The 24,656-nt window shown below is 48.8% G+C and overlaps 11 protein-coding genes across 11 annotated transcripts; 6 read left to right on the forward strand and 5 right to left on the reverse strand.

The window, feature by feature from the left end:
• Nucleotides 1–1,024: 1,024 nt before the first annotated feature.
• Nucleotides 1,025–1,623, reverse strand: ASPGLDRAFT_152353 (uncharacterized protein; the record flags this gene model as incomplete). The annotated part of the gene is made up of 1 exon (XM_022542302.1): nt 1,025–1,623. A coding segment is annotated over exon 1 (477 nt), but the record flags the coding sequence as incomplete, so codon positions are not given.
• A 475-nt stretch (nt 1,624–2,098) lies between these two features.
• ASPGLDRAFT_59136 (uncharacterized protein) lies at nt 2,099–5,176 on the reverse strand (the record flags this gene model as incomplete). The annotated part of the gene is made up of 4 exons (XM_022548361.1): nt 2,099–3,818; nt 3,869–4,155; nt 4,206–4,326; nt 4,379–5,176. 4 exons carry the CDS (start codon nt 5,174–5,176, stop codon nt 2,172–2,174), a joined length of 2,853 nt encoding a protein of 950 aa, XP_022399418.1. The 3' UTR covers nt 2,099–2,171.
• Nucleotides 5,177–5,760: 584 nt separating this feature from the next.
• Nucleotides 5,761–6,813, forward strand: ASPGLDRAFT_48816 (uncharacterized protein; the record flags this gene model as incomplete). The annotated part of the gene is made up of 1 exon (XM_022546983.1): nt 5,761–6,813. One exon carries the CDS (start codon nt 5,761–5,763, stop codon nt 6,811–6,813), a length of 1,053 nt encoding a protein of 350 aa, XP_022399419.1.
• Nucleotides 6,814–7,196: 383 nt separating this feature from the next.
• psoE (glutathione S-transferase psoE) lies at nt 7,197–8,180 on the forward strand. The gene is made up of 3 exons (XM_022546984.1): nt 7,197–7,268; nt 7,335–7,524; nt 7,579–8,180. Exons 1-3 carry the CDS (start codon nt 7,239–7,241, stop codon nt 8,034–8,036), a joined length of 678 nt encoding a protein of 225 aa, XP_022399420.1. The 5' UTR covers nt 7,197–7,238; the 3' UTR covers nt 8,037–8,180.
• Nucleotides 8,181–8,382: 202 nt separating this feature from the next.
• Nucleotides 8,383–9,439, reverse strand: ASPGLDRAFT_67601 (uncharacterized protein; the record flags this gene model as incomplete). The annotated part of the gene is made up of 2 exons (XM_022549155.1): nt 8,383–9,032; nt 9,088–9,439. 2 exons carry the CDS (start codon nt 9,437–9,439, stop codon nt 8,383–8,385), a joined length of 1,002 nt encoding a protein of 333 aa, XP_022399421.1.
• Nucleotides 9,440–9,658: 219 nt separating this feature from the next.
• Nucleotides 9,659–10,800, forward strand: ASPGLDRAFT_152365 (uncharacterized protein). The gene is made up of 2 exons (XM_022542303.1): nt 9,659–10,063; nt 10,121–10,800. Exons 1-2 carry the CDS (start codon nt 9,783–9,785, stop codon nt 10,713–10,715), a joined length of 876 nt encoding a protein of 291 aa, XP_022399422.1. The 5' UTR covers nt 9,659–9,782; the 3' UTR covers nt 10,716–10,800.
• A 1,145-nt stretch (nt 10,801–11,945) lies between these two features.
• Nucleotides 11,946–13,445, reverse strand: ASPGLDRAFT_75346 (phosphotransferase family protein; the record flags this gene model as incomplete). The annotated part of the gene is made up of 2 exons (XM_022549793.1): nt 11,946–12,765; nt 12,834–13,445. The coding sequence occupies 2 exons, from the start codon at nt 13,443–13,445 to the stop codon at nt 12,085–12,087; spliced, it is 1,293 nt and encodes a 430-aa protein (XP_022399423.1). The 3' UTR covers nt 11,946–12,084.
• Nucleotides 13,446–14,537: 1,092 nt separating this feature from the next.
• Nucleotides 14,538–15,318, reverse strand: ASPGLDRAFT_48821 (uncharacterized protein). The gene is made up of 3 exons (XM_022546985.1): nt 15,196–15,318; nt 14,924–15,148; nt 14,538–14,861 (listed from the first exon to the last, which is right to left on the reverse strand). The coding sequence occupies exons 1-3, from the start codon at nt 15,210–15,212 to the stop codon at nt 14,552–14,554; spliced, it is 552 nt and encodes a 183-aa protein (XP_022399424.1). The 5' UTR covers nt 15,213–15,318; the 3' UTR covers nt 14,538–14,551.
• An 831-nt stretch (nt 15,319–16,149) lies between these two features.
• Nucleotides 16,150–17,908, forward strand: ASPGLDRAFT_48826 (cytochrome P450). The gene is made up of 2 exons (XM_022546986.1): nt 16,150–17,057; nt 17,122–17,908. The coding sequence occupies exons 1-2, from the start codon at nt 16,349–16,351 to the stop codon at nt 17,601–17,603; spliced, it is 1,191 nt and encodes a 396-aa protein (XP_022399425.1). The 5' UTR covers nt 16,150–16,348; the 3' UTR covers nt 17,604–17,908.
• A 430-nt stretch (nt 17,909–18,338) lies between these two features.
• On the forward strand, nt 18,339–21,140 carry ASPGLDRAFT_152373 (Zn(II)2Cys6 transcription factor). Its single transcript, XM_022542304.1, has 5 exons — nt 18,339–18,786; nt 18,841–19,154; nt 19,215–19,809; nt 19,870–20,153; nt 20,217–21,140. Exons 1-5 carry the CDS (start codon nt 18,656–18,658, stop codon nt 21,008–21,010), a joined length of 2,118 nt encoding a protein of 705 aa, XP_022399426.1. The 5' UTR covers nt 18,339–18,655; the 3' UTR covers nt 21,011–21,140.
• An 831-nt stretch (nt 21,141–21,971) lies between these two features.
• ASPGLDRAFT_174233 (dynamin family protein) lies at nt 21,972–24,590 on the forward strand. Its single transcript, XM_022542819.1, has 3 exons — nt 21,972–22,491; nt 22,546–23,963; nt 24,021–24,590. Exons 1-3 carry the CDS (start codon nt 22,111–22,113, stop codon nt 24,406–24,408), a joined length of 2,187 nt encoding a protein of 728 aa, XP_022399427.1. The 5' UTR covers nt 21,972–22,110; the 3' UTR covers nt 24,409–24,590.
• Nucleotides 24,591–24,656: the final 66 nt, after the last annotated feature.

Genomic DNA, 24,656 nt, shown 5'->3' on the forward strand with positions numbered 1-24,656 from the left:
GAGGTTCTAGGTCATGGAACCTTAACCTCCGGGTGGGTGAACCTCTTTGAGGTTCGTGAGGTTCACCCTGTGACGGTCCCGAGCAATATGAGTATATTGGTAGATTATCTGACAAAATTCTAACATGAGGAGAGAAAAGGAAAGAGGCAGGCCTGCCGGCGACGAGCTATCTAATGTGTGCGAAGGGTTTAAGCGAGGCTCAGTGACTGTCCATGCTCAGTGAATGTCTATGCTCCGTGACACACCCGCGGTTCCTAGCCAGGTCTAAAGTAGATATTACAGGGTATATCCTAGATATCATATTAGTACATTAAATAGGAATATCCATCTCTAATAAAATTGTTATTGCTATAATTAACTCACCATCGCCGCTATCCTTATCGGATTCCATATAACCTTTGCAACCGATATCCTGTCTAGCCTGATGGACAATGCTCATCTCAGCAGTGCATTTATCGGCGTGGTCATTCTCCCGCTGCTCAGCAATGACATCGGCCCCATCAAGGCCGCATGGCATAATCACATGGACCAATGCATCGCATCGACGGTTGGGAAGTGCATCCAGCTGGTTATCCCGTTGATTATATTCATTGCCTGGGGAATGGGCGTGTATATAATGAGCCTGTACTTCGATGGATTCGAGGTTTCGACTTAATTTATGAGTGCTCTCTATGTCAACTTTGTCATTGCCAATGGAAAGTGCAACTAGTAGGTTTTTCTGATCCCTTGAGGAATCTAACCTTTGCTAACAGTCTGGATGTTTAGTTTTGAAGGGGTTGCTCTGATTGCGCTCTTTATTATTATCTCAATTGCCGCATACTATTACGAATAATGAAGGCCGCACAATCTGTTTTTTTACTGCACTTAAGACTTATGAAACGGACGGTATTTTAGATTTTAGAGCTCTAGATGTCTTAATAATATATATCGATCAAGTTATATGATCAAGCAGTAAGCTGGTGTGTCCAAACACGGCCTGCGATGTATTCCAGCTCTTCCTGTGAGATTGAGATATCGCGACTTGGGATTGAGTTGAAGGAGTAGTTCCTCGTGTGTGATAGTCAAGGGTGCTCCAAGTACAGTTATAACCTGACCAGTACGACTTATGACAATCTCCTGTTGACAAGTTGGCCCATTTCCATCCGCAATCCAATTTTCAATGATAATTTCTGGTTCATCTCTTTTAACAGCAATGATGATGACAACTTTCACATCGCCCGCTGATCTGACAAGCCACCATTCCGCATCAACACGAAGTCGTCTAATAGTCTTCAAAAATCCAGACTCCACCACCACCGTTGGCCATTTATCACTCCTCCCTTGAAGGTTGACAGGTATATACGAAGCATCGGGCTCTTTCATATACGGACGATCCTCGCACGTCGCACTCCCAATCGGATCAAAGAGTCTCGCGATTCCCATGGCAGCAGCGCTCTCTGTGATGGCATCATGAAAGAGAAGTGTCGCAACCTGAAGCACTCTCGATGGCAGTTTGACAATCATCTTGCGTAGATCTTCATGGTAGAAGATGCGGGGTCCTGGTCCGATTAAATGGGGATTTTCGCCGATGGCATTAGCGATAGCTTTGGGGACAGATGAAATGATAATATATGGGGAGTTGGAGTGGCGGATGATGCGTTTGATGGCAGCTGCTGTTGTTGCATTTTCTTGCGGGGTTTCATCGGGCAGTTCTCATAGGAATGTGTCGTCTGACATGTTTCTGTTCATCTGGTTTTGTAGGGAAAGGAGATATTAAATAGGCATGGGAATAAAGCGTTGCTGTTTATTACAATGACAATCATGACCTTGACTAGTCCATTAGACTGACATAACCATCAATTCGCATCAACTCGAAGACACGACTCGGGTTTTTTAGATAGTCCTGCTTCATGCGCAACAATAGGCCATTTCAGATCTCTTCCTGGGAGGCAGGCTAAGAAGTTTCAAGCCTCAGAAAAATTGAATTGTATTTTTGAAGGTATGGTAGGAGGAGAGGATTGATCGGAAGGGTTCTGGATGATGCGAGATAAGTCAGACATGGTCATTCACCAAGACGAGTGAAGTATAAATTCAATGAAGGAGATATTCAGCAGCAAAAGCCAGTTTGTATTATGAGAGCTCTAGGTAGACAGTCGATAAACTTAAACAAACGCCATAACAGTCTATACAAATCACATCCGACTGGCAATATCTCTTGCCACATAAATCTGCCCATACAAATCCGTAACATTACAGAACATCTGAATCTTCTCTATCACCCTCGTCTTGCGCTTATCCTCCCCAGCCAGTTCCCTCAACTTACTCAACCCAAACTCCATATTCGCCCGCTCATACTCAGCAACCGTAAACAGTGCCTTCCGTCTCGCCTCGTCCGACTTGGAACTCTTATCCGACCCCGCAGACGCAAACTCAGGAAAGTTCACCGAGTTGAGGTTCTCCTCGTCGCGGTCGCGCGCGATGGACCCGTAGTCATTGTACATGCGACACATCACCGCGAGATGATGGCCCATGCCTTCGGCGATGTATTTTTCCTCGGGGGTTTGGAAGCAATCGGGCTGGTTGTGTTCGCTGGCGAGGAGGGTTTGGTAGAAGGCGAACGAGTACGGGCAGGAGGTGTGGTTGGAGGAGGTTGAGTTGACCCAGCGGTAGAAGCTAGAGCGGGGGCTGGTGAAGATTTCACGGTTGTGTTTTGCCTGCGCGGCGAAGTTTTCGCTGTCTTCTGTTTGTTCCATGTGGGCTATGAGGAAGGTTTCCAGTTCGTCTTTGACTCGAAGGGCGTCGATTGTGCTGGCTTCTCGGACGCTGGGGTGGTTCATGGACCATTGGATGAAGGAGTCTAGGACGCCGGCCACGTTGTCGGAAACCTTTTTCGAGGCGGCTTTATCATTCGATAACTGCTCGATCGTGGGAGTCTTCTTCACGGGCTTGACAGGCTTAGCGGTGTTGCCATCCGAATCGCTACCCTCATTGCTGCTGGAGTCAACATTGTCGAAGATCTCGCCGATACACGCAACAACCGAAGCGTCCTTGCCGCTATAGTACCGGCCCACAACAGCCTCCATGAACTCATCCGCTTGATAGTTGAGGAAGGAGATAATCATCATCTCCTTGAGCGTCTTGTTGCAGACAAAAGTGTTGTCTCGGTTGTTGCACGCCGTCCAGGTAAAGGGAATATACTCAAAATACTTGTCCTCCTCCATTTCCGTGCGAGGGAAAATCTCAAGTCGCTTTTCGCTCAACTGCGGCAGGAAGAGGTAGCCTTCGATAAGGGCAGCTCGGAGCTTCCAGCGCGGCATCTTTGCAAATAGAGGAATCATAGAATAGAAGCGAACAAACTCGCTGATCTTCTTCTCGGGGATATAGAACAGCTGAGAAAGAGTGTCGGATGACTGGGAGCGCTGGTGGTCGACCTTTAGGGCAGCCAGGACGTAGCAGTCGGAGAGGATCAACGAGCTATAAGTGACCTTTTCCACCCAGATGTATTCGGGCTTCTCGTTGACGGTGCCTTGGAGGAAGTTGCGACCACAGTCCACGGCTTCGTCGATCTCGGGCCATAATGAGTCGAGGAAGGGCAGTCCACATGCATTGGCGATAGTCAGCACTGCATAGGCGGTTTCTTCGCAGCGGTGGCTTGGTCCCCAGGATCCATCCTCGTTCTGAGTTTGAAGAGCTCGCAGAAGGGCTTGGTATAGCGTAATGGACACTTTGTCGCGGATCAGCTCACTAGGAATAGCGTCGAGGGAGCCCTTGCCCCAAGCCTCCAACAGGGATCCAAATGCCTCTGCCATTAACATGGACGGATAGTGCGGGGAGAGGTTCTACAAGGTCAGCACATTTACACCCTTTTTTTCACAGAAAGACTACTCACCCATTTATCTCCAATATGACCATCAGCCTCCCACCAAGTATCACACAAAAACGTCGTTGCCTTCTCAATCTGCGGTGCAAGAGCGGGAAGATCCGGCTGCGACAAGAGCGCAAGCAAAGCATTGCAATTAGCAGTGAAGCTCGGGTCTCTCTCGCCTTGGTATGTGCGGAAATGAGTTTTGCCTTCGAATTCAGACAAGAGTCCGGTGGCTGGGACTGGGTCGCCGAGCATGCTGACGGAAATCAGGGCTTTGGCTGTGTCGTCGGCGTCGGCTTGGAGGGATGGTGCTGGATGTATGTTAGAATAGTGTAATTTATCGTTTAGGAGATGGACGTACCGAATCCTATTATGCCGTTTCCTTTGAGTAGTGCTAGGTGCAGTTTTTCGTATAGAGTATTGGTGTTTTCGATGCCGAGATCTTCTTTCATAAAGCCATTGTGCAGCAGTGTTGTGAGGACCTGATGAGGATTAGCAATCGGAATCCACAGTAGAGTATGCAGGGTATCCTACCCAGGTAATTTCAAAATAGGTAGATGGATAAGCACTCGGAACGCCTCCATTCCCCTGTCCACTACCATTCTGCACGACCGTCCGCAGATACTCCTCACACTCATTATCCCAAGAAGAAGCATGCATGAGATACGCCGCAGTAGACGAAGGCGAAGCCATGAACGCACCCGACTCCTTGTGATGCGAGACTTTGTCAAAGTCAACAATATCGATAAAGGACTCAAGGGAGTGCAGCGCAGTGAACTTCTGCGACGAGTAGAGATATTGAGGCTTGAACTTGAACAGCTTCAATGCATTCAAGGCGTCAAGGTCAGCCCAGCCGACGAATTCAAAGCGTAGGCCCTTTTTCTCGAGAAGACGGAGGATGGTGGGGAGGATGATTTCGAATCCGACGTGCACTGTGTTGGGGACGTCCCAGGATTGCAACTGGTGTGAGAGGGCTGTGCTGGCGAGGTCGATGCGTCGTTCCAGATCAGAGGCTGGGGCGTGGCCTTCTGGGATAGGATATTCGGCATGAGTCTTGAGAGCCAGCAAGGATGCAGCGGTGTTGAGGATGCCGTCAATGTCGGATGCGTATGTCTCCCATCCGCCGTCTGGTTGCTGAGACTGCAGGATGTATTCGAAGCATTCGGGGAAGAGCCATTGGGGACCATTGGCAGTTGGCTTGCTCACCATGGACACCCACGCGGTGTCGTAGATGGCACAGGACATGAAGCCAACATCGCCATTGTCGGATATCAATTGGCGGACGAGTCGAGAGGCCTGGGTGGACAGGCTGGTGGTATTAGGCGCAAGCATGATGTCGGTTATGATTATTGATTCTGTTGTATCTGGGAATGTATCAACAGCAAGACGATAAAGCATTTTTATAGATGGCATCAGAGGAGATATCCGACGTCATGATGGAGGCCGACGGATGATCCTTTTGATCCTCTGCGGAATGCATCATCACATAAGCAGTCAGACTCCATCGAGGGATCCGAAGATATGGAACAGACCGTTGAGCCCTGCAGATGGGGGCTGATTCGTGCTTTATACACTCCCAAGGACGGATAAATTTGATTATATGCCGGTGGTTTGCTTCAAGCAATCTACACGGCTCCAGCGCTGCACTGACTGCTTCTACGTTCCCACGATGAAAGCCGAAATGATTCATGGAGACGTGGAGTCGACTGACTCGTCGTTGATCGTCTCTGCGCCAGGAAAGGTAATTCTGTTCGGTGAACATGCGGTTGTCTATGGCAGGGTATATTGCATCTTGCATTGGTTAGAGACATGCTAATTGAATCTCGCAGCTGGCTATTGCGGCTCCAATTTCGCTGCGTTCATATCTGAAATCAGATATCCAGCGAGGACAAGATACTCCAGAAGTCACTCTATCCATGCCAGATCTGGGCATGCAACAGACATGGACTATCTCCGACTTGCCCTGGGGAGTCGCGATGAAAGTACAACACGACAAGCCAGAAGCAGAACTCACTACATCCCTTGAACCGGATCTGACAAGCGCGATTTCGTGGTTTCTCTCCAAGACATCGCCCGCGCTGAAGAAGAAAAAACACTATTTCGAAGCCCAGCTGGCCTTTCTGTACCTATACATGCTGCTCTGCTCGCCCAATGACAATAGCTACACATACACCCTCACCTCGGAGATCCCCATCGGAGCAGGACTCGGGAGCAGCGCCAGTGTCTCTGTGTGTATCAGCACTGCGCTGTTGCTTCGGTCGGGATACCTCCAGTCTGTCCGCTGTCTCGAGGATGAGGAATCTAGACAACCATCCCTGGACGCCATCAACCGCTGGGCTTTTGTCGGGGAGATGTGCATCCACGGCCGACCCAGTGGGCTGGACAATACCGTAGCCACCATGGGAAAGGCAATCTGCTTCTCCCGACCCGGTGGAGGCCAACAGATGAAAACCGCAGCGTTGGGGAGTATCCCCGAACTGCCTCTGCTGATAATAAACTCGAACATATCACGCTCCGGCGCGACTCAAATCGCCAAAGTGCGAGACGCGCGAGACAGCGATCCCAAACGCGTCGATCGCCTGTTCGACACCATCGACCGTGTTACTCTGCTGGCGATCGTGAAGTTGACAGAAACCATTCGCGACGAGAAGACTCTCGCGACACTAGTCCACTGCCTGAGCGAGTTGATTCAAATCAACCATCGAATGCTGGTCGCGCTGGGCGTTTCTCACGGTCGACTCGAACGCGTGCGTCACCTTTTGGATGGGCGAAAATTGGCGTATACTAAGCTGACGGGTGCTGGGGGCGGAGGATGCACTATTTCCCTGTTGCGAGCTGAGCGCGAGTGTGAGGCGCTCACCGAGACACTGCAGCAGCTGGACGAAGAGGGATATTCAAGTGTTCTCACCAGTTTTTCATCTGAGCCAGTGAAGGTGTCGATTGTGGATGGAGATGTTGGGAATTTGTGATTATAGAGGGTTGAACCGGTGTTGTCGCGTTTGTTGGTTGGCTTTTCTCCTTGGCTCTTTTTTGCTTGTTGGATAGACTCCGAAAGCGTTTTAAGAAACACAAATCAGATTCCGTATAGCTCCTTTCAGTCCAGCTGTATCAATTCCTCAACTGGGAATTTCCCCGCGAGTCTGCCTTGAATAGCTCGTGCCATCAAGGCTGGGGAATCGCGATCCATCGTCGGTGTCGGATCCGATCCTCTGATCCATCGCAGCGATCATATGTAGCCCACGCGATTATCACTTGTTCGACCTCGGTTTTTTTTATTTTTTTTTAAGATTTCAGTTCATCGTCATTCGCTTACATTAGAGAAGGATTCTCTTGCTTTTTTTCTTTTCCAACTATCATTCTGTCTTTTCAGCTCTGCTCGAGAGTTGAATCAGCAATGAGTTTCGGAAAGCTATACACATACAAGGTCAGGTCCAAACAAACAGCTTTTTTATTTGCTTATAACCATTTAACCAACATTCTGTCGCAATAGGGAAGTCCCCGCGCCCTGGGTATCCTGGCGGTCGCAAAGTCGATAGGGCTCGATCTGGAGGAATCCGAACTGCAGCCGGTGAATGGCGTGCCTGATTTCTATTGGAAGCTGAATCCGCTGGGCAAAACACCGACGTTTGAGGGGACGGATGGAGTTGTTTTGACGGAGTGCATGGCCATCGCGCTGTACAGTGCGTGTATCTCAAACCATTGATGAGAAAGTTCACACTGACAGTGAATGATAGTCACCAACCAAGACCCCGACACAACCCTCATGGGCAGCACCTCGCTCGACTTCATCAACATCATCCGCTGGATATCCCTCACCAACACCGATGTCGTGATGCGCATCGCAGCCTGGGTGCGTCCCCTGATCGGCTACGTCCCCTACTGCAAAGAAGGAGTCGACAAAGCGCAACACGACACGGCGAAAGTGATCCAAATCTTCGAAGACCACCTCCGAGACCGCAAGTACCTCGTCAGCGACCGTTTGACCCTGGCGGATATCATGTGCGCGAGTCTGCTCACGCTGGGCTTTGCCAAGGTGTTTGACCGCGCGTGGAGGGAGGATTTCCCGTACTTTACGGGGTGGTATATGATGGTGACACATTTGCCTATCTTTCGGGCGGTGCTGCCAGAGGTGCCGTTTGTCGCGGTGGGATTGCCGAATGCGCCGCCCACGGAGCCGTTTAAAGCGCCTTGATTTGGGAGTTTATTTATTTATTTATTTATTTTTTTTTTGGTTCTGGTTGATGTTTCTATGTGGATTGCATTGTATTTGTTTCATGGTTCTGTTTAATTTATAGTATGTCAGTGTTGAAGTTTGTCTGAGCAATAGAGATTCCAGTTAAGATAGTTCCTTTGTATCTTGTAGACAGTATCCTAGTAGAAAGAAGAGATACATGGAAAGATTCAATAAAGTAGCAGTAGTATCACTCTAATAAGTCAAAAAAAGGGTAAATAAAATAAATGCATGACTATCAATTACTAGGTATTGTTATTACACCAGCTCTAATTCATTCTTCATAATATCCCCCGATTAAACCCAATCAACAACGAATAGCCTGATCCCACAACTCCTGTGTATGCTTCCATACCAACTCTCCAACTCCCTTCTCGCGATACTCCTGCATAACCTTCCTGGTTGGTCGAACCTCTCCCTTCCAGTTCATCAGATATGCGCCGCTTCCAGTCTCCCCCGTTGTACCCTTTGCGATCTCAGCTGTGTCAACCGGCACACCCTGGTTCTGCAGACCATTCTTCGCCGGATAACGTGCAGAGCTAAGGTGGAAGAGATGTCGCTCTCCACTCTCGCCTAGATTGACAGACAACGGCCACATCAGCGGCCACATGCCGTAGTTATAAAAGGTAGAAATCGGCGCGGGGAAGCTGTTGGTGTAGATGTTTGTCCCCACGAGACCGGGGTAGGCGTGGATGAAGCTGACGTTGGGGTATTTTGCGGCGAGATGCTCCATGCTGAGCGAGGTCATGGTTATGGAGTGCTTGTAGGCGTTGAGGAGGGAGAAGTTGTGCTTGAGGTCGAGATCGTCGGTGTTGATGGAGAATTCGAAGCCGCCGCCGTAGATGCTGACGACACGACTGGGGCCGGCGGATTCAAGGAGAGGGAGGAGGTTCTGGACGAAGCGCATGCGGGAGTAGTATCGTAGGGCGAAGAGGTGGTCGATACCTTCAACGGTTTCTGCGTTTGTTAGGGCTTGCCTTGGAGTGACAATGACAATCGATGCTCGACTCACCATTTCTACCACCAAGAGAAATACCACCCGGTGTCATAAACAGAAAGTTGAGATGCTTCTCCTGCTCCAGCACCTGCCTGCACGCCGCGTCCACATTGCGAATGAGCGACACATCCGCCTCGATAAAGTTGAAGCGACCCTTGGGATTCAGCTGGCGCAACTCGGCCAGAAACGGGCCCGCCTTGGACTCATTGCGACCGACAATGTAAGCCGTGGGAGTGTCTGCCTCTCGGGCTAGCTGACGCAGGGTGCTCTGGCCGATGCCACTGGTGCCGCCAACAAAGAGAGCGGTGATGTTGGGAAGGGCGCGCAGGCCCGCATTGGACGCTTGGACTGCCTTGAGGGAGACCATCGTGTGTGGTGTAGTGTGTAGTGTGTGGTGTAGTGTGTAGTGTGTGGTGTGTGGTGTGGTGTGGAAATTTCGAGAGGTAAGGATAGGAAGGAAGAAAAAGTAGTGCTGACGCTGCGATAAGGATTTTTTTTAAATCCATTCGCAGGATGGGGGATCGCAGCGGTTCTTTGTGTCGGTCGGTGATCCATGCCGAAGGATCAACAACGTCGCAGATCCTTCCGAGAGGCAGCGCCGATCATGGAGCTTCAATTATAGTTGGGTGGCTAATGCTATATTAAGCACTGAGCATCATGAATCATGAGAAAAACATCAACAATTACAACAATAAAATATCAAATTCAACATGGTTGGCCTTCAGAAACCCGGAGTCGACGCATGGGTCAACTACTACCAGCCAAATGGCAGTCCCCCATCGCACAACGACATGGCGATCCTGCTGGGCTCCAAAGACATGGTGTCGCACCGCGTGCGCATCCACGATCTGCGGCCCGAGATGGATCGTTTCTCGCTCGACGCCAACGGCTTCCAGTGTGCCACGCTCCATTCGCAGGTGACCGACTTTGGTGACGAGAGCCAGATCAGAAATGTCTATTTTAAGGAGGTTGAAAAACTCATCCAGGAGACGTAAGCATTCTTTGTTTGTTTCTTTCTTTTTATCTCTTATCAGGGCTGAGTATATAGAACGGGCGCATCCCGCGTGCTCGTCTACAACCACACCGTCCGCTCCAAACCCAGCAATGAATTCGGTGACCAGGTCAAGGGTCGCTACCAGGGCATCGACGGTCCTGCATACCGTATCCACGTGGACCAAACCCCCCCGGGAGCACAGAACACCGTGCGGTTCATGTTCCCCGAGCTAGCCGACGAGGTCAATGCCGGCAACTTCCAGCTGCTAAACGTCTGGAGACCCCTGAAGAAAGTAGACCGGGATCCCCTCATGGTGGCTGACATGGCTGCCCTGTCCACGGACGATCTCATTACCGTCCCTCGATCGTACTACGACGGGCTGCAGTCGTCCAACTACGTGGTCAAGTACGAGGGACGACCCGCTGTGGAGGCGAGTGACCCTGTAACAGACGGTCTCAGCAACGGTGGGGAGCATAGCTGGTGGTATATTGATCAGCAGGAGGCGCATGAGGCGATCATCTTCTCGTGCTCTGATTTACGACCCTCGAAGAGACCGGAGGGTACAGTGCATGGTTCGTTTCTGTTGCCCGACCAGGATGGGAACCCTCCACGCCAGAGTATTGAGGTCCGTGTGATAGCTTTCTTCTGAGGCGGAGAAGGTGGGGCTGTTTATGATGTACATTCTTGCATATTAGTCATTTAGATTGTCTCAGCTGTCAATATATGATCTGCGTCAAGTTACATATGTTCCACAACAGTGGAGGAGTTGAGAAACATTCCAGAAGCTGTGGCATTCTTCAGGAACCGTATTTGCTAGTCTGATTCTAATGCAGGATAGCCTCTCTAGTTCCATGTATCTAGTTTAGCATCCACGTGATAAGATAAGGTTGTGCCTTGGTTGTTGATGGCTCCACATAGTATTATAAGAGCGCCTGATATATCACATTTGTGTTTGTAAATTACTATCAGTTTTTATATTCGTACAGGCTTATACAACCTCCTCGAAACCTCTCAGCATTATGGGAAAGGCCAGCAAAGTCCTCAAGGCCTTTATCGTCGGTATACCGGATGGTAAACTATCCGGATTTACTAGTGGCGAGCATACATTGTATAGCGATACCGATTTCCGATTGGACAATCAAGGGGTATGACCATTGAATACAACTCTTCCTCTCCTATCCTAGTGAAGCCCAGTTTGATGCGCTTATTTTTCCCTTGTCTGAGCTTAGACCAGCCAATTTTGTTCTGTCTCTAGCTCACCACCGGTGATCCTCAATACTACAACCTGCATGTTCACACATTGCAGCGAGAGAAGGGGGCGACTGTCGCAAACACGCTAGTCCCCACTGATGGGTCATGGACCCCCGAGCAAATCTGGCTGGCGCTTCGGGCCAATATAAAGATTTGATGACGAATATACACGGCTTGGCCAGAAGAGGGCGGATATCGAAGGGATACATGGAACTTACTTTTGGGGTGCTTCCAGTGGATTGGAAAGCGGCGAGACTGAGAGAGAAGAGAGAGATTAGGAATGAAGAAATAGAAGTGAGGATCCCTGAATTTACCTGATAGAGAATTGTTATATACTTTATGTATGTATGCAAGTTTCAATGTTCTGACACCTGTCACAACATTACTCCTAGCTCGCGGGGCATGACATCCGAACAACTAGAATAGCATACGCGCTTCTTTTAAGTTAATATCGCATTTGTACTGCGACTGTAAAGTTTGCTTTTTTTCAGAGACAGAGAATTGGATCCTTCACTCCGCCGCCCCCGGCCCAGATGGGAATTTCCCTGAATGGTCTTGACCTAGTCCGAAAGGTAGTAATCAGCTAAGTTATACGCTTATCCAATTGACACTATCAGCATATACAAGTATAGTCTAGCATCAATCAAATCTACCAAGTATTGAAATTGGAGCCAAGTTGAAGAGTGTAAGTGCGTTTCTTGAACAGAACAGGTATTTCTTTGTTTAGCAAATATAGTTCTTACTCCTATTGGGCTGCTTTGAGAAGTTTAATCCTCATCAATTCTATCGCGCAGGCTGGGATGGTTGTCCACCCCAGCAGTGAGGTCATTCATCCATGCACGTATATGCCGGGCAACAAACTCATTATCGCAATTTTGCACTGCAAGGTCGAAATCTCTTTGACGTTGGCTCTTGTGGAAAACCTCCACCCATCCTGGTTCCAGGCTTTTCATTCTATCAATAAATACATCACGAAGGAGAGTGACCTCATACTCCCATAGGTGTTCCCAGTAGAGATCGGAGGCTTCTCCGCTCGCTTCGAGTTCATATCGTCCTAGATCAGGCTCGAGGCGTCGCGGTGGCCCTTTCAAGAATGCGGGGTAATCGCAGGCATTCCATAAAGGGAGTGCTGAAACACATTCCCAGTCTAAAATAGCTGCTAGCTCTCCGTTATCATGAACGAGAATATTTCGGCTAGAGAGGTCGTCATGAACCAGGACTGAGGGCTCCGGATTGTCTCCATTTGGTGGAAAGAAAGATGGAAGCAGGGTTTTCAGTTTTCCAATGATTTCCAATGTTCTTATTGCATCATCTGCATCATCTTCATCATCGCTCTCAAGATCGCTAGATGGTAAATTGTCTAGTGTCGACTGACAGTCTTTCTCGCTGAGAGAAAGGCGTGATGTAATCCAGTCGCTGCTAGACGTAAATGGCCCTCGATGAACATCCTGAAGGATATGCGACCCCCCAAAAAAGTGCATAGAAACAATTCTGCCCACATCTGGTAATCCTGTACGCAAATGTTCCTTTTTTCAGATAGAGGTGAATTATTAGAATATGCTGGGTTTCCAGCAGGCCAGGTCGCTTCAGACAGTGCGGAATCATTGAGAATAGATGCTGTCCCATAGAGATTTCCAATTCCCTGGAGTTGGTTCCGAAAAAGGCAACTAGAGTAGGCCGCAAACTCTCCAACCAAACTTGTTTTTGCAGAAAATGATAGAGAGCGCCACAGCTCTTTCAACGGTCTTCCAGGCATTCTGGTCATAATGATCCATTCAAATCCGATAGGATTTTCTCGGGAAGATTGATAAGTGATGACTCGAGGAACAGGGATATTTGTGGTATGGGATATCCAGTCCACTGTCGACACTTCACTCATAGTTTTATAGTACGGATCAACAGGCAACGAGACTCGCATAACAAAGACCTCATTATCTATTTTCACGTCATAGAGTTTGTTCAAGGCGCCCTCGGCGAGGAAGGTCGCCTGGACCGTGCTTGATGGTAGTAGCGACTGTATTGTCTGCTCGATGACCTGAGGATCGGGCTCCACCGTCCACTGGGGTTCAAGATTGAAGGTTCTTTGAACCCAGGCAAGGCCCGGGGGCTGTACCTCCAGCGATTTCATTTCTGTCTTGATGTAAGGGAGTTGTCCGCCGTGGATTTCGGTGTTAAGATTCTGTGGTTTGGGCTTCAATATGAGGGGCAAAACAGAATATCCGTAAAGGTCGAGAGAAACGCGCTAAAGGACATGTGAGCGGGGGCCATACCGGGCCGGAATAACTGTGATCCAGCAGAGAGGAAAAACAATTGCAATCATAAGCAGCAGCACAGCATCAGGGTGTGATGTGGATATGTCAATTTCCAATGAAGCAACAGTAACAAGGTCTCAATGTCTCAATTGTTCAGATGACCGTCGGCCACTCCGGCGCCATACTGGAAAAGGGTAATTGTCGGGTAACGCGGCATCTTGGTAAGAGGGCAGTGCACCGGGCGAGGCAGACAGGAGAGGGAAAAAGAGAAGAGAAAGTGCGTGGTCCTTTGAGGGGGAGATGTCGGGCTTTTATAGATGCAATGGATGTGTTGAGGCGGCGCTATCCCTGATACAGTAGACGCCATACCGCAAAGGGCAATGGTATTCCTGTCGACGGCAGGCGGTAGGGCTCGGCAGAAGAATGGTTCAATGGGAGCCGTTTCTGGCGCCCCGCTAACCGTCACAACTTATACTTGCAGGTGTCTTCTTTTTTTTCATATACTATATATATATATGAGTAAACTAGACAGATAGTTTGAATAGCTTTTTACAAAGAGCTGGCTACATGTATCCATCATCCCCGTCATGGTAGCTAGTTCTGTAGAATGTAGCTACGCTTCTCCTCAAACTGTAGGTGTACCATACGCAATACTACGACACAGCTTCTCTGCACCTCAAGTGGAAAGATTTACTCAAGATTAAAATAATGATAAAGTGACCAAGAGCATAATTAAACAGCCGGACATGGCAGCGTAAATCGTATCTATCGTAATCTGCCCTAGTGAAGCTAAGGCAGCAGTCTGTATAACGGATGCGTTGATTTCAACACCAAGAATAGAATCCGCCTCCCATAACTATAGAACATCAAAAACGTGGCTAATTTGGCTAACAGAAAAGAAATTTTTGAAAAGGAAAAAAAAAAAAAAAAAAAAAAAAAAAAAAAAAAAAAAAAAAAAAAAAAAAAAAGGAAGGAAGAAAAATCATGGGTTCCGACAGCGTCGAGCTGCCTCGTGGGCGTTTCGGGCAGAGCTCCGAGAGAACACTGCATCGCAGAACGAACACCGCAGCTTGGCCGTTTCGCCACGTCGTTCTCGCTGGTGTCGAATCAAGTTACTTTTATTAGAGAAGAGTCGTCCTTTGCAGCACGACTCCCAGCATCGGAACGACTCGGGCTGGGAAGGGTTTTCTTTTAGAGTTGGCCGTCCTGAGGGATTCGACCGGAGCACAGACGTAATCTGATCTAGCCGGGCGCTCATCTGCGTCATTGCTTCTCGAGGCTCCTCGACGACGCTATGGTATGTGTGTCAGTTTCTTTCGTTTGGCTATGGACAGAAGAGGCTGATCAAACGTACCCGTTGTCGTGTTGTAGCTGTTGGAGGTCATGTCGTAGCCGGCGGAGCTCTACGAATAGCTCTTTGTTGGGGATTGAGGTGCTCTGTTCGGAGCAGGTGGAGGCAGGAGTGGGAATTGGAGAGAAGCTGTGGCTGGAGGAGCGGGAAGTGCGGTTGAGATGGGGAGAATCATCGTGAATCATTGCTGTGGGCGATTGGTCGAACTGGAAGAGACCCCAGGCCTCGCTGAGAGGGTGAGTTGGGCGGAATTCAGAAGAGGGAAGGGAGCATACCGATATGTGATGGACATGGTGAATGTGATGGAAACTGACGATGAAGACTGATGAATAGGATGATTATTGCGATTATGACAGGTTGGATGAGGATAAAAAAAGAAAACAAGAGTGTTAGACGAGGAAGAAGGAGGAGGGAAGAAAAAACAAAGGGCGATCAAGAGAGGGGAAAAACAGCTCTGGGGCGGAGGGTCCCTCAGTGTGTTTCTGTATGGCTTCATGCACCGCGATTTCATCCATCCACGTAGGTTACTCAACTGGGATGCTTCATCCTTTGAGGCTGATGCTCCTGCTCCGTTATCGACTGCTCCATCTTACTACTGCTCCTCATCCCAGCGTGCAGCTCAACCTGACGTCTTACTTACTTCGGCCGGCCATGATCAATCCACCGGCGGTGATCCTGCCTCCGACCGAGTGCAATCCATCAAGGGAACACTGGATGATTGAGTCTCTATCACTATGGAACAAAATGAACATATATACTGGCTCTGATCTGGTCCAGAATCGATTATCCAGGCAGCACAACAAGACAAAGAACAACAACAGCAAAAGCAAAAGCAACAGCGAAAACAACAGTATCAATCTCGAAAACTGCAGATCCATAACGCCATGGACGCCAATACTTCCACTTTCTCTCCCTGGCAGAGTTTGAATCACATCAAACTCGATCCAGCATCTCAGGATCTCTCTCAGATCTATCTGGTTCTGCTGGGTGTTCTGGCTGCTGTCTACCTCATCCAGAACTGGATTGCCTCTTCCAAGGTCTTCAAGGCGCCCTTTGTGGGTTTCCGCTCTAAATGGGAGCCCAAATGGCTCGTCGGCCTTCGCTTCTCTCAGGGTGCTTTTGCCCAGGTCAATGAGGGTTACCAAAAGGTTTGTTCTACTTTCACCTCATCTCCTGATCATGGCTGATCTGGATAGTTCAAAACTGGCATGTTCAAGATTGCTCGCAACGACTCGGATATTCTCGTCATCCCCAACAAATATGTCGAGGAACTGCGCTCTATGCCCGATGCACAGATCAGTGCCATCCAGGCTCACATCAAGGTATGTCTACTTCTTCTGATTCGCTGTATAATGCTAATTCCTGCAGAACCTTCTTGGAAAATACTCTACCACGCTGATTCTGCTGGAGAGTGACTTGCACACTCGCATGCTGCAGACAAAGCTTACCCCCAACTTGGGCTCTTTCGTCGGTGTCATCGAGTCTGAACTCGCCTTTGCCATGGACAAGGAGATCCCCAAGGATCTGGATGTCTGGAAGAACGTCTCTCTCTACCACATCGTGCTGCGCATCGTCTCCCGCATCTCCGCCCGTGTCTTCTTGGGTAACCCTGCCTGCCGCAACGAGGAATGGCTCGACACCTCGATCCAATACACCGAGAACGTCTTTGGCACTGTCATGCTCCTCCGTCGCCTACCCAAGTTCGTGCACCCTATCGTCGCTCATTGCCTCCCCAGCTACTGGCGTCTCCACTCCAACCTGCGCACCGCCAAGCGGATCATCAGCCCCATGGTCAACCAGCGCCGCGCTGATCAGGCAAAGAACGACCCCAGCTACGAGAAGCCCAATGATATGCTGCAGTGGATGATGGACGCCGCCAACGAGAATGATGGCCAGCCCGACAAGCTGTCCCACCGCCAGCTGCTCCTCAGTTTGGCTTCCATTCACACCACCACCATGTCCGCTGCCCACACCATGTACGATCTCTGTGTCCACCCGGAATACTTTGAGCCCCTGCACCAGGAAGCCCTCGAGGTCCTCCGCGAAGATGGTGGCTGGAAGAAGACTACCCTGAACAAGATGCGCAAATTGGACAGCTTCCTGAAGGAGAGCCAGCGAGTTAACCCCCCCAGTCTGTGTAAGTTTGCCCCTCTCCACTCCACTCTAGAACGTCATAACCAGTAGACTAACGCAATGAGCAGTGGCTTTTAACCGCATTGTTTCGAAGGATCTGACCCTCTCCGATGGCACAGTTCTTCCCAAGGGAACCCACTTTGGCATGCCCGCCGCCGCGATCCTCCAAGACACCGAGAACGAGCCCAACGCCGACCAATTCGATGGATTCCGCTACTACAAGAAGCGTATGAACCCAGCGGAGGCCAACAAGCACCAGTTCGCCATGACCGACAACAACAGTCTCCACTTTGGCCACGGAAAATACTCCTGCCCCGGCCGATTCTTCGCCTCCAACGAGATCAAGATCATCATGGCCCACCTGCTGATGGAGTACGAGTTTCAGTACCCAGAGGGCGCGGCCCGACCCAGAAATCTGACGGCGGACGAGAACCTCTACCCGGATCCATCTGCACGTCTGCTCATGCGGAGAAGAGTGGCGGAGCCGAACACGCATGCGGTGGATTTGGAGACCGCTGCTGCAACCACTCCAGCTGCCGTCTCGGCATAAAGGCTGATCGACAAAAAAGGATTGATGGATGAAATAGGATCAGGGGGATCGGAGAAACTGATAAAAGATATTGGTTTTGGAGGAGGATCAGAATCGTGCGCAATTAGAATAATTGTTTAGAAATCGTTTGTCGTTTAGTTTATCGTTTAGTGTTTCATGAATCATGTTTTTTCTTGAAAAAAAAATAACCAACCAATCCATAAGCCAATCCATTAGCCATCTCCTCGGAAGAAGCAAGCGATCCAATCGATCCATCGCATGTAGTCTGACAAAATGGAGAAGCGAAGATCATTAGTGAATAGTGCCTCCTGGCTATCACTTCATCCAGTAACTGCCCGGTTTGGACATGAAAACCCCCCAAGACAGCCGCAAAGATACGATATGCAGCATAGAATATTCTTTTATCCGTGCCAAAACTCGTATTCATATATTAAGAACTGGGATTGTCCAGTAATCGTCGCGGCATGAGAGGCTTTTGGCCTGAGGCTTTCTCTTTAACTATTTGGAATTTAAAAAAGGCCCCAATCCGTGGCGCCAGGGGGTCTTGGCGGCCCCACTGCATCTGACTCAGCATCGAGATGAGTGGAGCTGGATCGAACATCCTGATTGGCCTGCACTCGTGACTGTTTACGAGTCACTTATGCTGCGGAGAAGAGGAGCAACTGTCCTCCGTGGCTTGCCTGAAGGCGCGTGATGGCCTACGGATATCGCCTCCATGAGCCTCATTCGAGTCATCTCGATTGCAAAAGTCCAACGGTCATGAGAAGATTACCGGAACTCGTCCGTAGCGAGACACCCGATAGGAGTGAGTTCCCTCAGTAATACGGGATTTGCCGCTGGCGTATTTGGCAACATCGTGGGAATCCTTTGTTCTGCATGGGCTGTTATTACGTTGATGGATCGCTGCTCGGCCGGCTTTTGTTGTTTAAATCTGTAGTTTTTCCTCGCATCCCCGACTTCTTTGTGTAGCCTCCCCACCTCTTCGATTTCCTTGACTCGCCCGGCGCGTTTTCCAATTTGCCCCTCCTGAACCACCACCAAGCGATGCGAATATGAACTACGATGGACAGACCATGGTGATGACCAGCGATGATGAAACTGCCGACTACGAGGCTATGGATATGGGGGAGCAGCAACTACAGCTCCAACAGCTCCAACAACGACAACAACCTATGCAGAACATGTAGGCAGAACCCCCGAGAAAGGCTTGAAAACTTATTGATTGGGAGCGTATTAGATCGATAGATGGAAACACTCGAGCGTGTCAATCATGCCGTGCCTCGAAAGTCCGATGCGATCAACCAAACCCAGGCATGCCATGTTTGAGATGTCAGAAGTCCGCCAAACCGTGTATCCCCGCCGGCCAATCGTGGAAGACGCAGCGCCATATGAACAGTCGCATCGTCGAGATGGAGTCTAAGATTGATAAAATGATATCTGCCGCTGCAACGCAGGGTCCAGGGCCCGAGAATAAAGGCGAGAGGAGTCGATCGATGGATTTCGCGCAGGACCCGATAATGAATCCCACGATTAAGCCTGCCTTGCCGTCTGGTGAGGGTTGAATGCATACTCCCCTGCTTCTGCTCACGCTAACATTGGTCTCTGCAATAGTAGCATCGAGTTCCGAAGATAGCGACTGGAACCCGAACGGCATTCCCCTGGGGTTGGAAGATACCCTCGCACTGTATATCGACCACTTCACAATGGAAACCATCTTCAACAGATATCTCACCAATATGGCCCCGACATTTCCCGTCGTTATTTACCCCCCTGGAACGACTGTTTCGGAAGCACGCAACGCCAACCCGGTGCTCTTCTACGCTATTCTTGATGTCGCTTCGTCTGGATTTTGCGAGTTAGAAGTTCAACGCCGTTTACGAAAATTGATCGTACAAACATATGTCCACTACATGCTCCGAACAGACCTCTACAATCTCGGACTGCTGCAAGCACTGATTGTCTCCGCAACGTGGTATCGCTCAATCGAGCCGTTGCAGCCTGGCGAGCAGATGGACATTTACCAGCTCAGTCACACAGCAGCCAACATGGCGTTAATTATGGGGCTGGGAGAAAGTCTGAACGCAAAATCATGGGGAGGCCCCATGTTTCCGCGTACGCAGAAGGGCAACGGACCTCAGAGTCCCCACCAGGTCGAATCTTTCGATGCACGGAGAGTGTGGTTGGGATGCTATTACCTCTGCTCAAAGTAGGCATCCACTTTCTTTCTCCCCGCTACGTTTTCATCGGCAGGAATTGACGTTCACAGTACCTCCATGTCCCTACACGCTCCCAATGTCATGCGATGGACCCGCACCATGGATGAATGCCTGGAAGCACTCGAAACATCTACAGCGGCATATCCATCCGACAAGGTTCTGTGTCAACATATTCGACTACAACACATCACGGAAGAGTTTGCTTTGCAACTCTCCCTCGAAGACTCCTCTGCTCCCATACCAACCCGTGCCATTCAAACACAGGTCACCCACCGCGCCTTCAAACGTCAGCTGGCTGACTGGCGAACCAACATCCAAGACGGTGTTTGGAACGGTAATGAAGCATCTGTCCAGTTTCATGTAAATGCTTATGCTAACGTCAGATGGAAATGTTTAGGTGTACTTGAATTCTCGTATTATTTCTCATGGCTGTATATAAGCGAAGTCGCCATGTGTACGCCGTATTCCAACATAAGTCCGGATATAGATCCGGTTTCTGAGGAACAGGCCTTACACGGTGTCAGAAACCATAGCCCGGTGTTCAGTGAATTCTCGGAAACCGTAGACAATATCTTCCGCGTATTCACGTCGCTGGACATGTCTGCGATCCGAGCATTCCCCGCGATGCATTTGCTTCGCATGATATACACCGTCATTATCTTGGTCAAGCTCCATTTTGCCGCGGTGAAAATGGGCAGCGAAGAGGCCCAGCGACAGCTCGACCGAGCCAGCGTCGCGAGGCGCTTAGACTGCATTATCCAGATGTTCGCCGGATGGGGCACACTGTGGCCGGCGACCAAGTTGACAACGGCCTTTTTCAAAATCCGGACATGGTTCGAGAAATGCGAAGATGGCCAGATAACAACGCAGCATGATGGACCGGTGTTTAGTCAATGGCGAGTCAACCCCTTACCCGTCCTCGAACTGGACTACTCCGATTCTTCCTTCCAACCTGTTTCCTCAGATGATGGATCCGGGTTCTTCTCCAGCTCTCACATCCCGACCTCTTGGAATGGCTCTCGGGCGTCGGAGCACATGGAGAGTATCCCCTTTTCGTTTGGGTCGCCGCTGGACATTGACTTCCCCACTGGCCTCACTCCGACGAGTAACAGCGACCTGTTCAACTATCCCCTCTCTTTGAAAGATTTACCACCGTTGATGAGTAGCGACACCACGAACGACCCGACGTAATATAAATAATACAATGGAGTAATGGAGTTTTAAAAAGGGAGTCGCATGAAAATGTACATATTATTCATACAATATACAATATACAATAGTTAGTTATACATACCTAGAAACTATTATTATTTGAATTTGTCACCGCATCCATCTCGTAGGCGAACAGTTATCGCTTGGGAAACAACTCGTGAGTGTACAAAGGAAAATCTGTTTTTGAATATTGCTGTATCCAGCCATTTAGGCCTAGATTCAAGTCAAGTACCTAACTATCTATTGGTTGATATTTGGACCAGGTTGCCAAGGCACATGACGTTCGTGGAGACCAAGACATCCGGAAAAAAAAGCGCTTTACGGGACAAACAAAGATAAATGGAAGACAAGGGCTCTTTCTTCAAGTTGTTTAATTGCTACAGGATTCCTGTGGACGTGTTTGACTATAGAAAGCGTCATATAATAACACAAACAGAGAGCGGCTTGGCTTATTCCTGGGATTGATAGGCTTACTTTCTGTCACGGGCTCGGATTAGCAGAAACTGACGAAATGATATTCCTATCTAAACTAGTGTAGCCATGAGGGAAAATGTGATGGAAAAGTTGCCGTTAAAACTTCCTGATGTCACTTGCGTTCAAAGTTATCTTTCTGCAAGTAGGAAATATTGACGCGCATATCAAGTGATACATCCTGTGTAGGAGTAAGACACGGAAAATAAATATTGACAAAAATCCTATGGGGGAAATTGTGACGTTGTAACGCTGTATCAACGCCAAGATCAACAAATGGCATCAATAAAGCTAACGACGCCACCCATGCAAGCAGACAAAGAAAGCCCTAGCCTTGCAGCCAAGGTGTGCAAACGCTCCCAGATAGTCAGCTGTGATAGATGCAGGCTTAGCCCCTTTTCCAAGCAACATACACTGTATATAGCTCTCTCTGTCAACTGGATGATTTCTTCTCCAGATTCAATGTTCTCGTCGATCATCTTCTACCTCCATTCCATCGCCATAACTTTTTTTCTCTCAGATATAAGGGAAAGCTTGAAGCGTCTCTGACTATTTTCATTTGAATTATGCCTTGCTATCTTGACTTCTCATAAGGAACAATCACAAAAATGAGGAATCCTCAGAACCCTGATCAGTCTACGCTGACTGATCCCGCTTTGCTGGACAAGATTGACAAGCTTTTCGCTTGCAACGTGGGCGAGTATATTTCACTCCCCCAATTAGTGGTTGTTGGCGACCAGTCTAGTGGCAAAAGCTCTGTCCTAGAAGGACTAACTCAGCTCCCCTTTCCCTGTGATAGCGGCCTCTGCACGCGATTTGCTACGCAGATTATCTTCCGCAGAGCAAAGGAGTATTCTGCTCGTAAGATTACTGCGTCTGTATTACCTGGCTCGGACGCAAGCCCGGAGAAAAAGGCCGCATTGGAAAAATGGACATGGGGTAAAGATGGCCCGTTTGATCCTTCCGAGTTCTCGCATGTGATGGTTGAGGTATGTAACCCTTTCCGCAGTGTAGGAAGGACATAAGACTAATTACTGGATTAGGTTCATTCGTTGATGGGTTTGTCGGGCTCACCAGACATCTTAAAACCGACATTTTCGAATGATGTCTTCCGTCTCGAAATTTGTGGTCCCAATGAGGACCATCTTAGCGTCATCGATGTCCCCGGAATATTCAAGAACACCACGCCAGGCTTGACCTCAAAGACAGATATCCAGTTGGTCCGCGACATGGTACTTGGATACATGAAAAACCCTCGATCCATCATGCTCACAGTCGTTCCAGCCAATGTGGATATCGCGACACAGGAGATTATTGAGTTGGCGCGCGAACTCGATCACGATGGACAACGGACGCTTGGCGTTCTCACCAAGCCTGATCTTGTGGACAAAGGTGCTGAGCAGAAGGTGTTGGATCTCCTTCATGGCGAAGACTTAATCCTCAAACATGGTTGGTTCCTTGTGCGCAACTTAGGACAGCATGAACTTCAAGAAGGAGGCATTGATCGCAACGCTGCTGAGGATGCATTCGGTAGAAAAGAGCCGTGGAACTCTATTTCTCCAGATCGTTATGGGATCAACTCGCTCAGGTTGCGCCTTCAGGAGGCAGTTATTGACAACGCTCGGAAGTCATTTTCTCAAGTTCATTTGGAGATCATGAAGAGGCTCAAGTCGCGCAAGCAAGCACTCAAAGACCTGGGCAATGAGCGCGTGATGCCTGAGCAGCAACGCAGTTATCTCCTCAGTGTTGTAGCTCGCTTTCAAGAATTAACCTCACATGGCCTGAGCTCTAACTATGGAATGGACGATATTTTTGACAGCCATCCGGATCTTCGCCTAGCAACTCTGGTCATGAATCGCCATATCCTGTTCGCAGATAACCTCTCCGTCTGGGCACATGAGTATACGTTCAAGACAAAATCGGACATGAACAACTTGAATGGTGACCAGGTAGATAATTCTGAGGAGGATTCCCCAACTTCAGAAGATGAAAATTTGAGTGGCTCAAACGAGCCAACCAAATTTATCAAGACCCGCACAACTGCGAACATGGAAGATTTGGCTGAGGTTCTTCACGAGTGTACCAAAGAAGTATCTCCCAAGGATGGGAAAATTTACAAGTGGTTGGCCAAGGTGTTTCATTCGTCTCGTGGATTTGAGATGGGAACTTTCAACCCTTCACTTCTTGCCACAACAATGAGAAAGCAATCTGCGAAATGGCCCAATTTCACGCTGGGATATATTAGTGACATAATTACCATTGTCCATCAGTTTATCCTTACGGCTCTTGAGGTTGCATGCGTTGATCGGCGCGTCTGTCGCAGATTAAAGGCACGATTGATGGATAACTTGCTTTCCAAATATCAGGATGCTATAAAGCAAGTATGTTTCATCCTCAACATTGAGCGGAATGGCACGCCCTTGACATTGAACCATTACTTCAATGATTCCTTACAGCAATGGTAATTGAGAAAATTTTCACTTTCTACTTTTGTCTTAGCAAGACTAACGCTATTCAGCCGAGTCACTCGAATCCAAGCTCACCTCGCGCCTAAAGTTCTCAACCACGCCCATTGTGGACAGGTAGTTCGCCTCCGCGATGTATCTGCAGTTCATGACAAGAGCAACACCGGACATACTGTAGAGGATATCCATGATATATTGCAATCATACTACAAAGCAGCCCTCAAGCGCTTTGTGGACAATGTCTGCATGCAAGCCACTGACTATCATCTCATCAATGGATCAGAGACGCCAACAAAACTTCTCAGTTCTCTTTTCGTCAATAACTTATCTGACGCGGACTTAGAAGATATCGCAGGTGAAGAAAGTCACATTCAACATTTGCGGGCGCAGTTTACCAAAGAGATTAAGGATCTAGAGGCCGGAAAGAAGATTCTTCTTTAGAGTGGTGTGTTAAACAGAAACTGTCTTGAACTTTTGTTGCAGCTCTTTCCTTAACCATAGTATTCTCAATTATAATTCTAATCTAATTTCATCTCAATGGAAACTTGGTCCCTGGTTCTTTATCAAGAAAGCTGTGTTTCGTGAGTGATATTATGAAGTGGGCCAAGAAGATTAAAAAACGCAATGTCCATTCATGAACTGGTTTAGAAACGTTTCATCTCTTTCAATTTCCTTCTCAATTAATTATC

Source organism: Aspergillus glaucus (genome assembly GCF_001890805.1).
Source record: "Aspergillus glaucus CBS 516.65 unplaced genomic scaffold ASPGLscaffold_14, whole genome shotgun sequence".
NCBI classification, from domain to species: Eukaryota; Fungi; Ascomycota; class Eurotiomycetes; order Eurotiales; family Aspergillaceae; genus Aspergillus; species Aspergillus glaucus.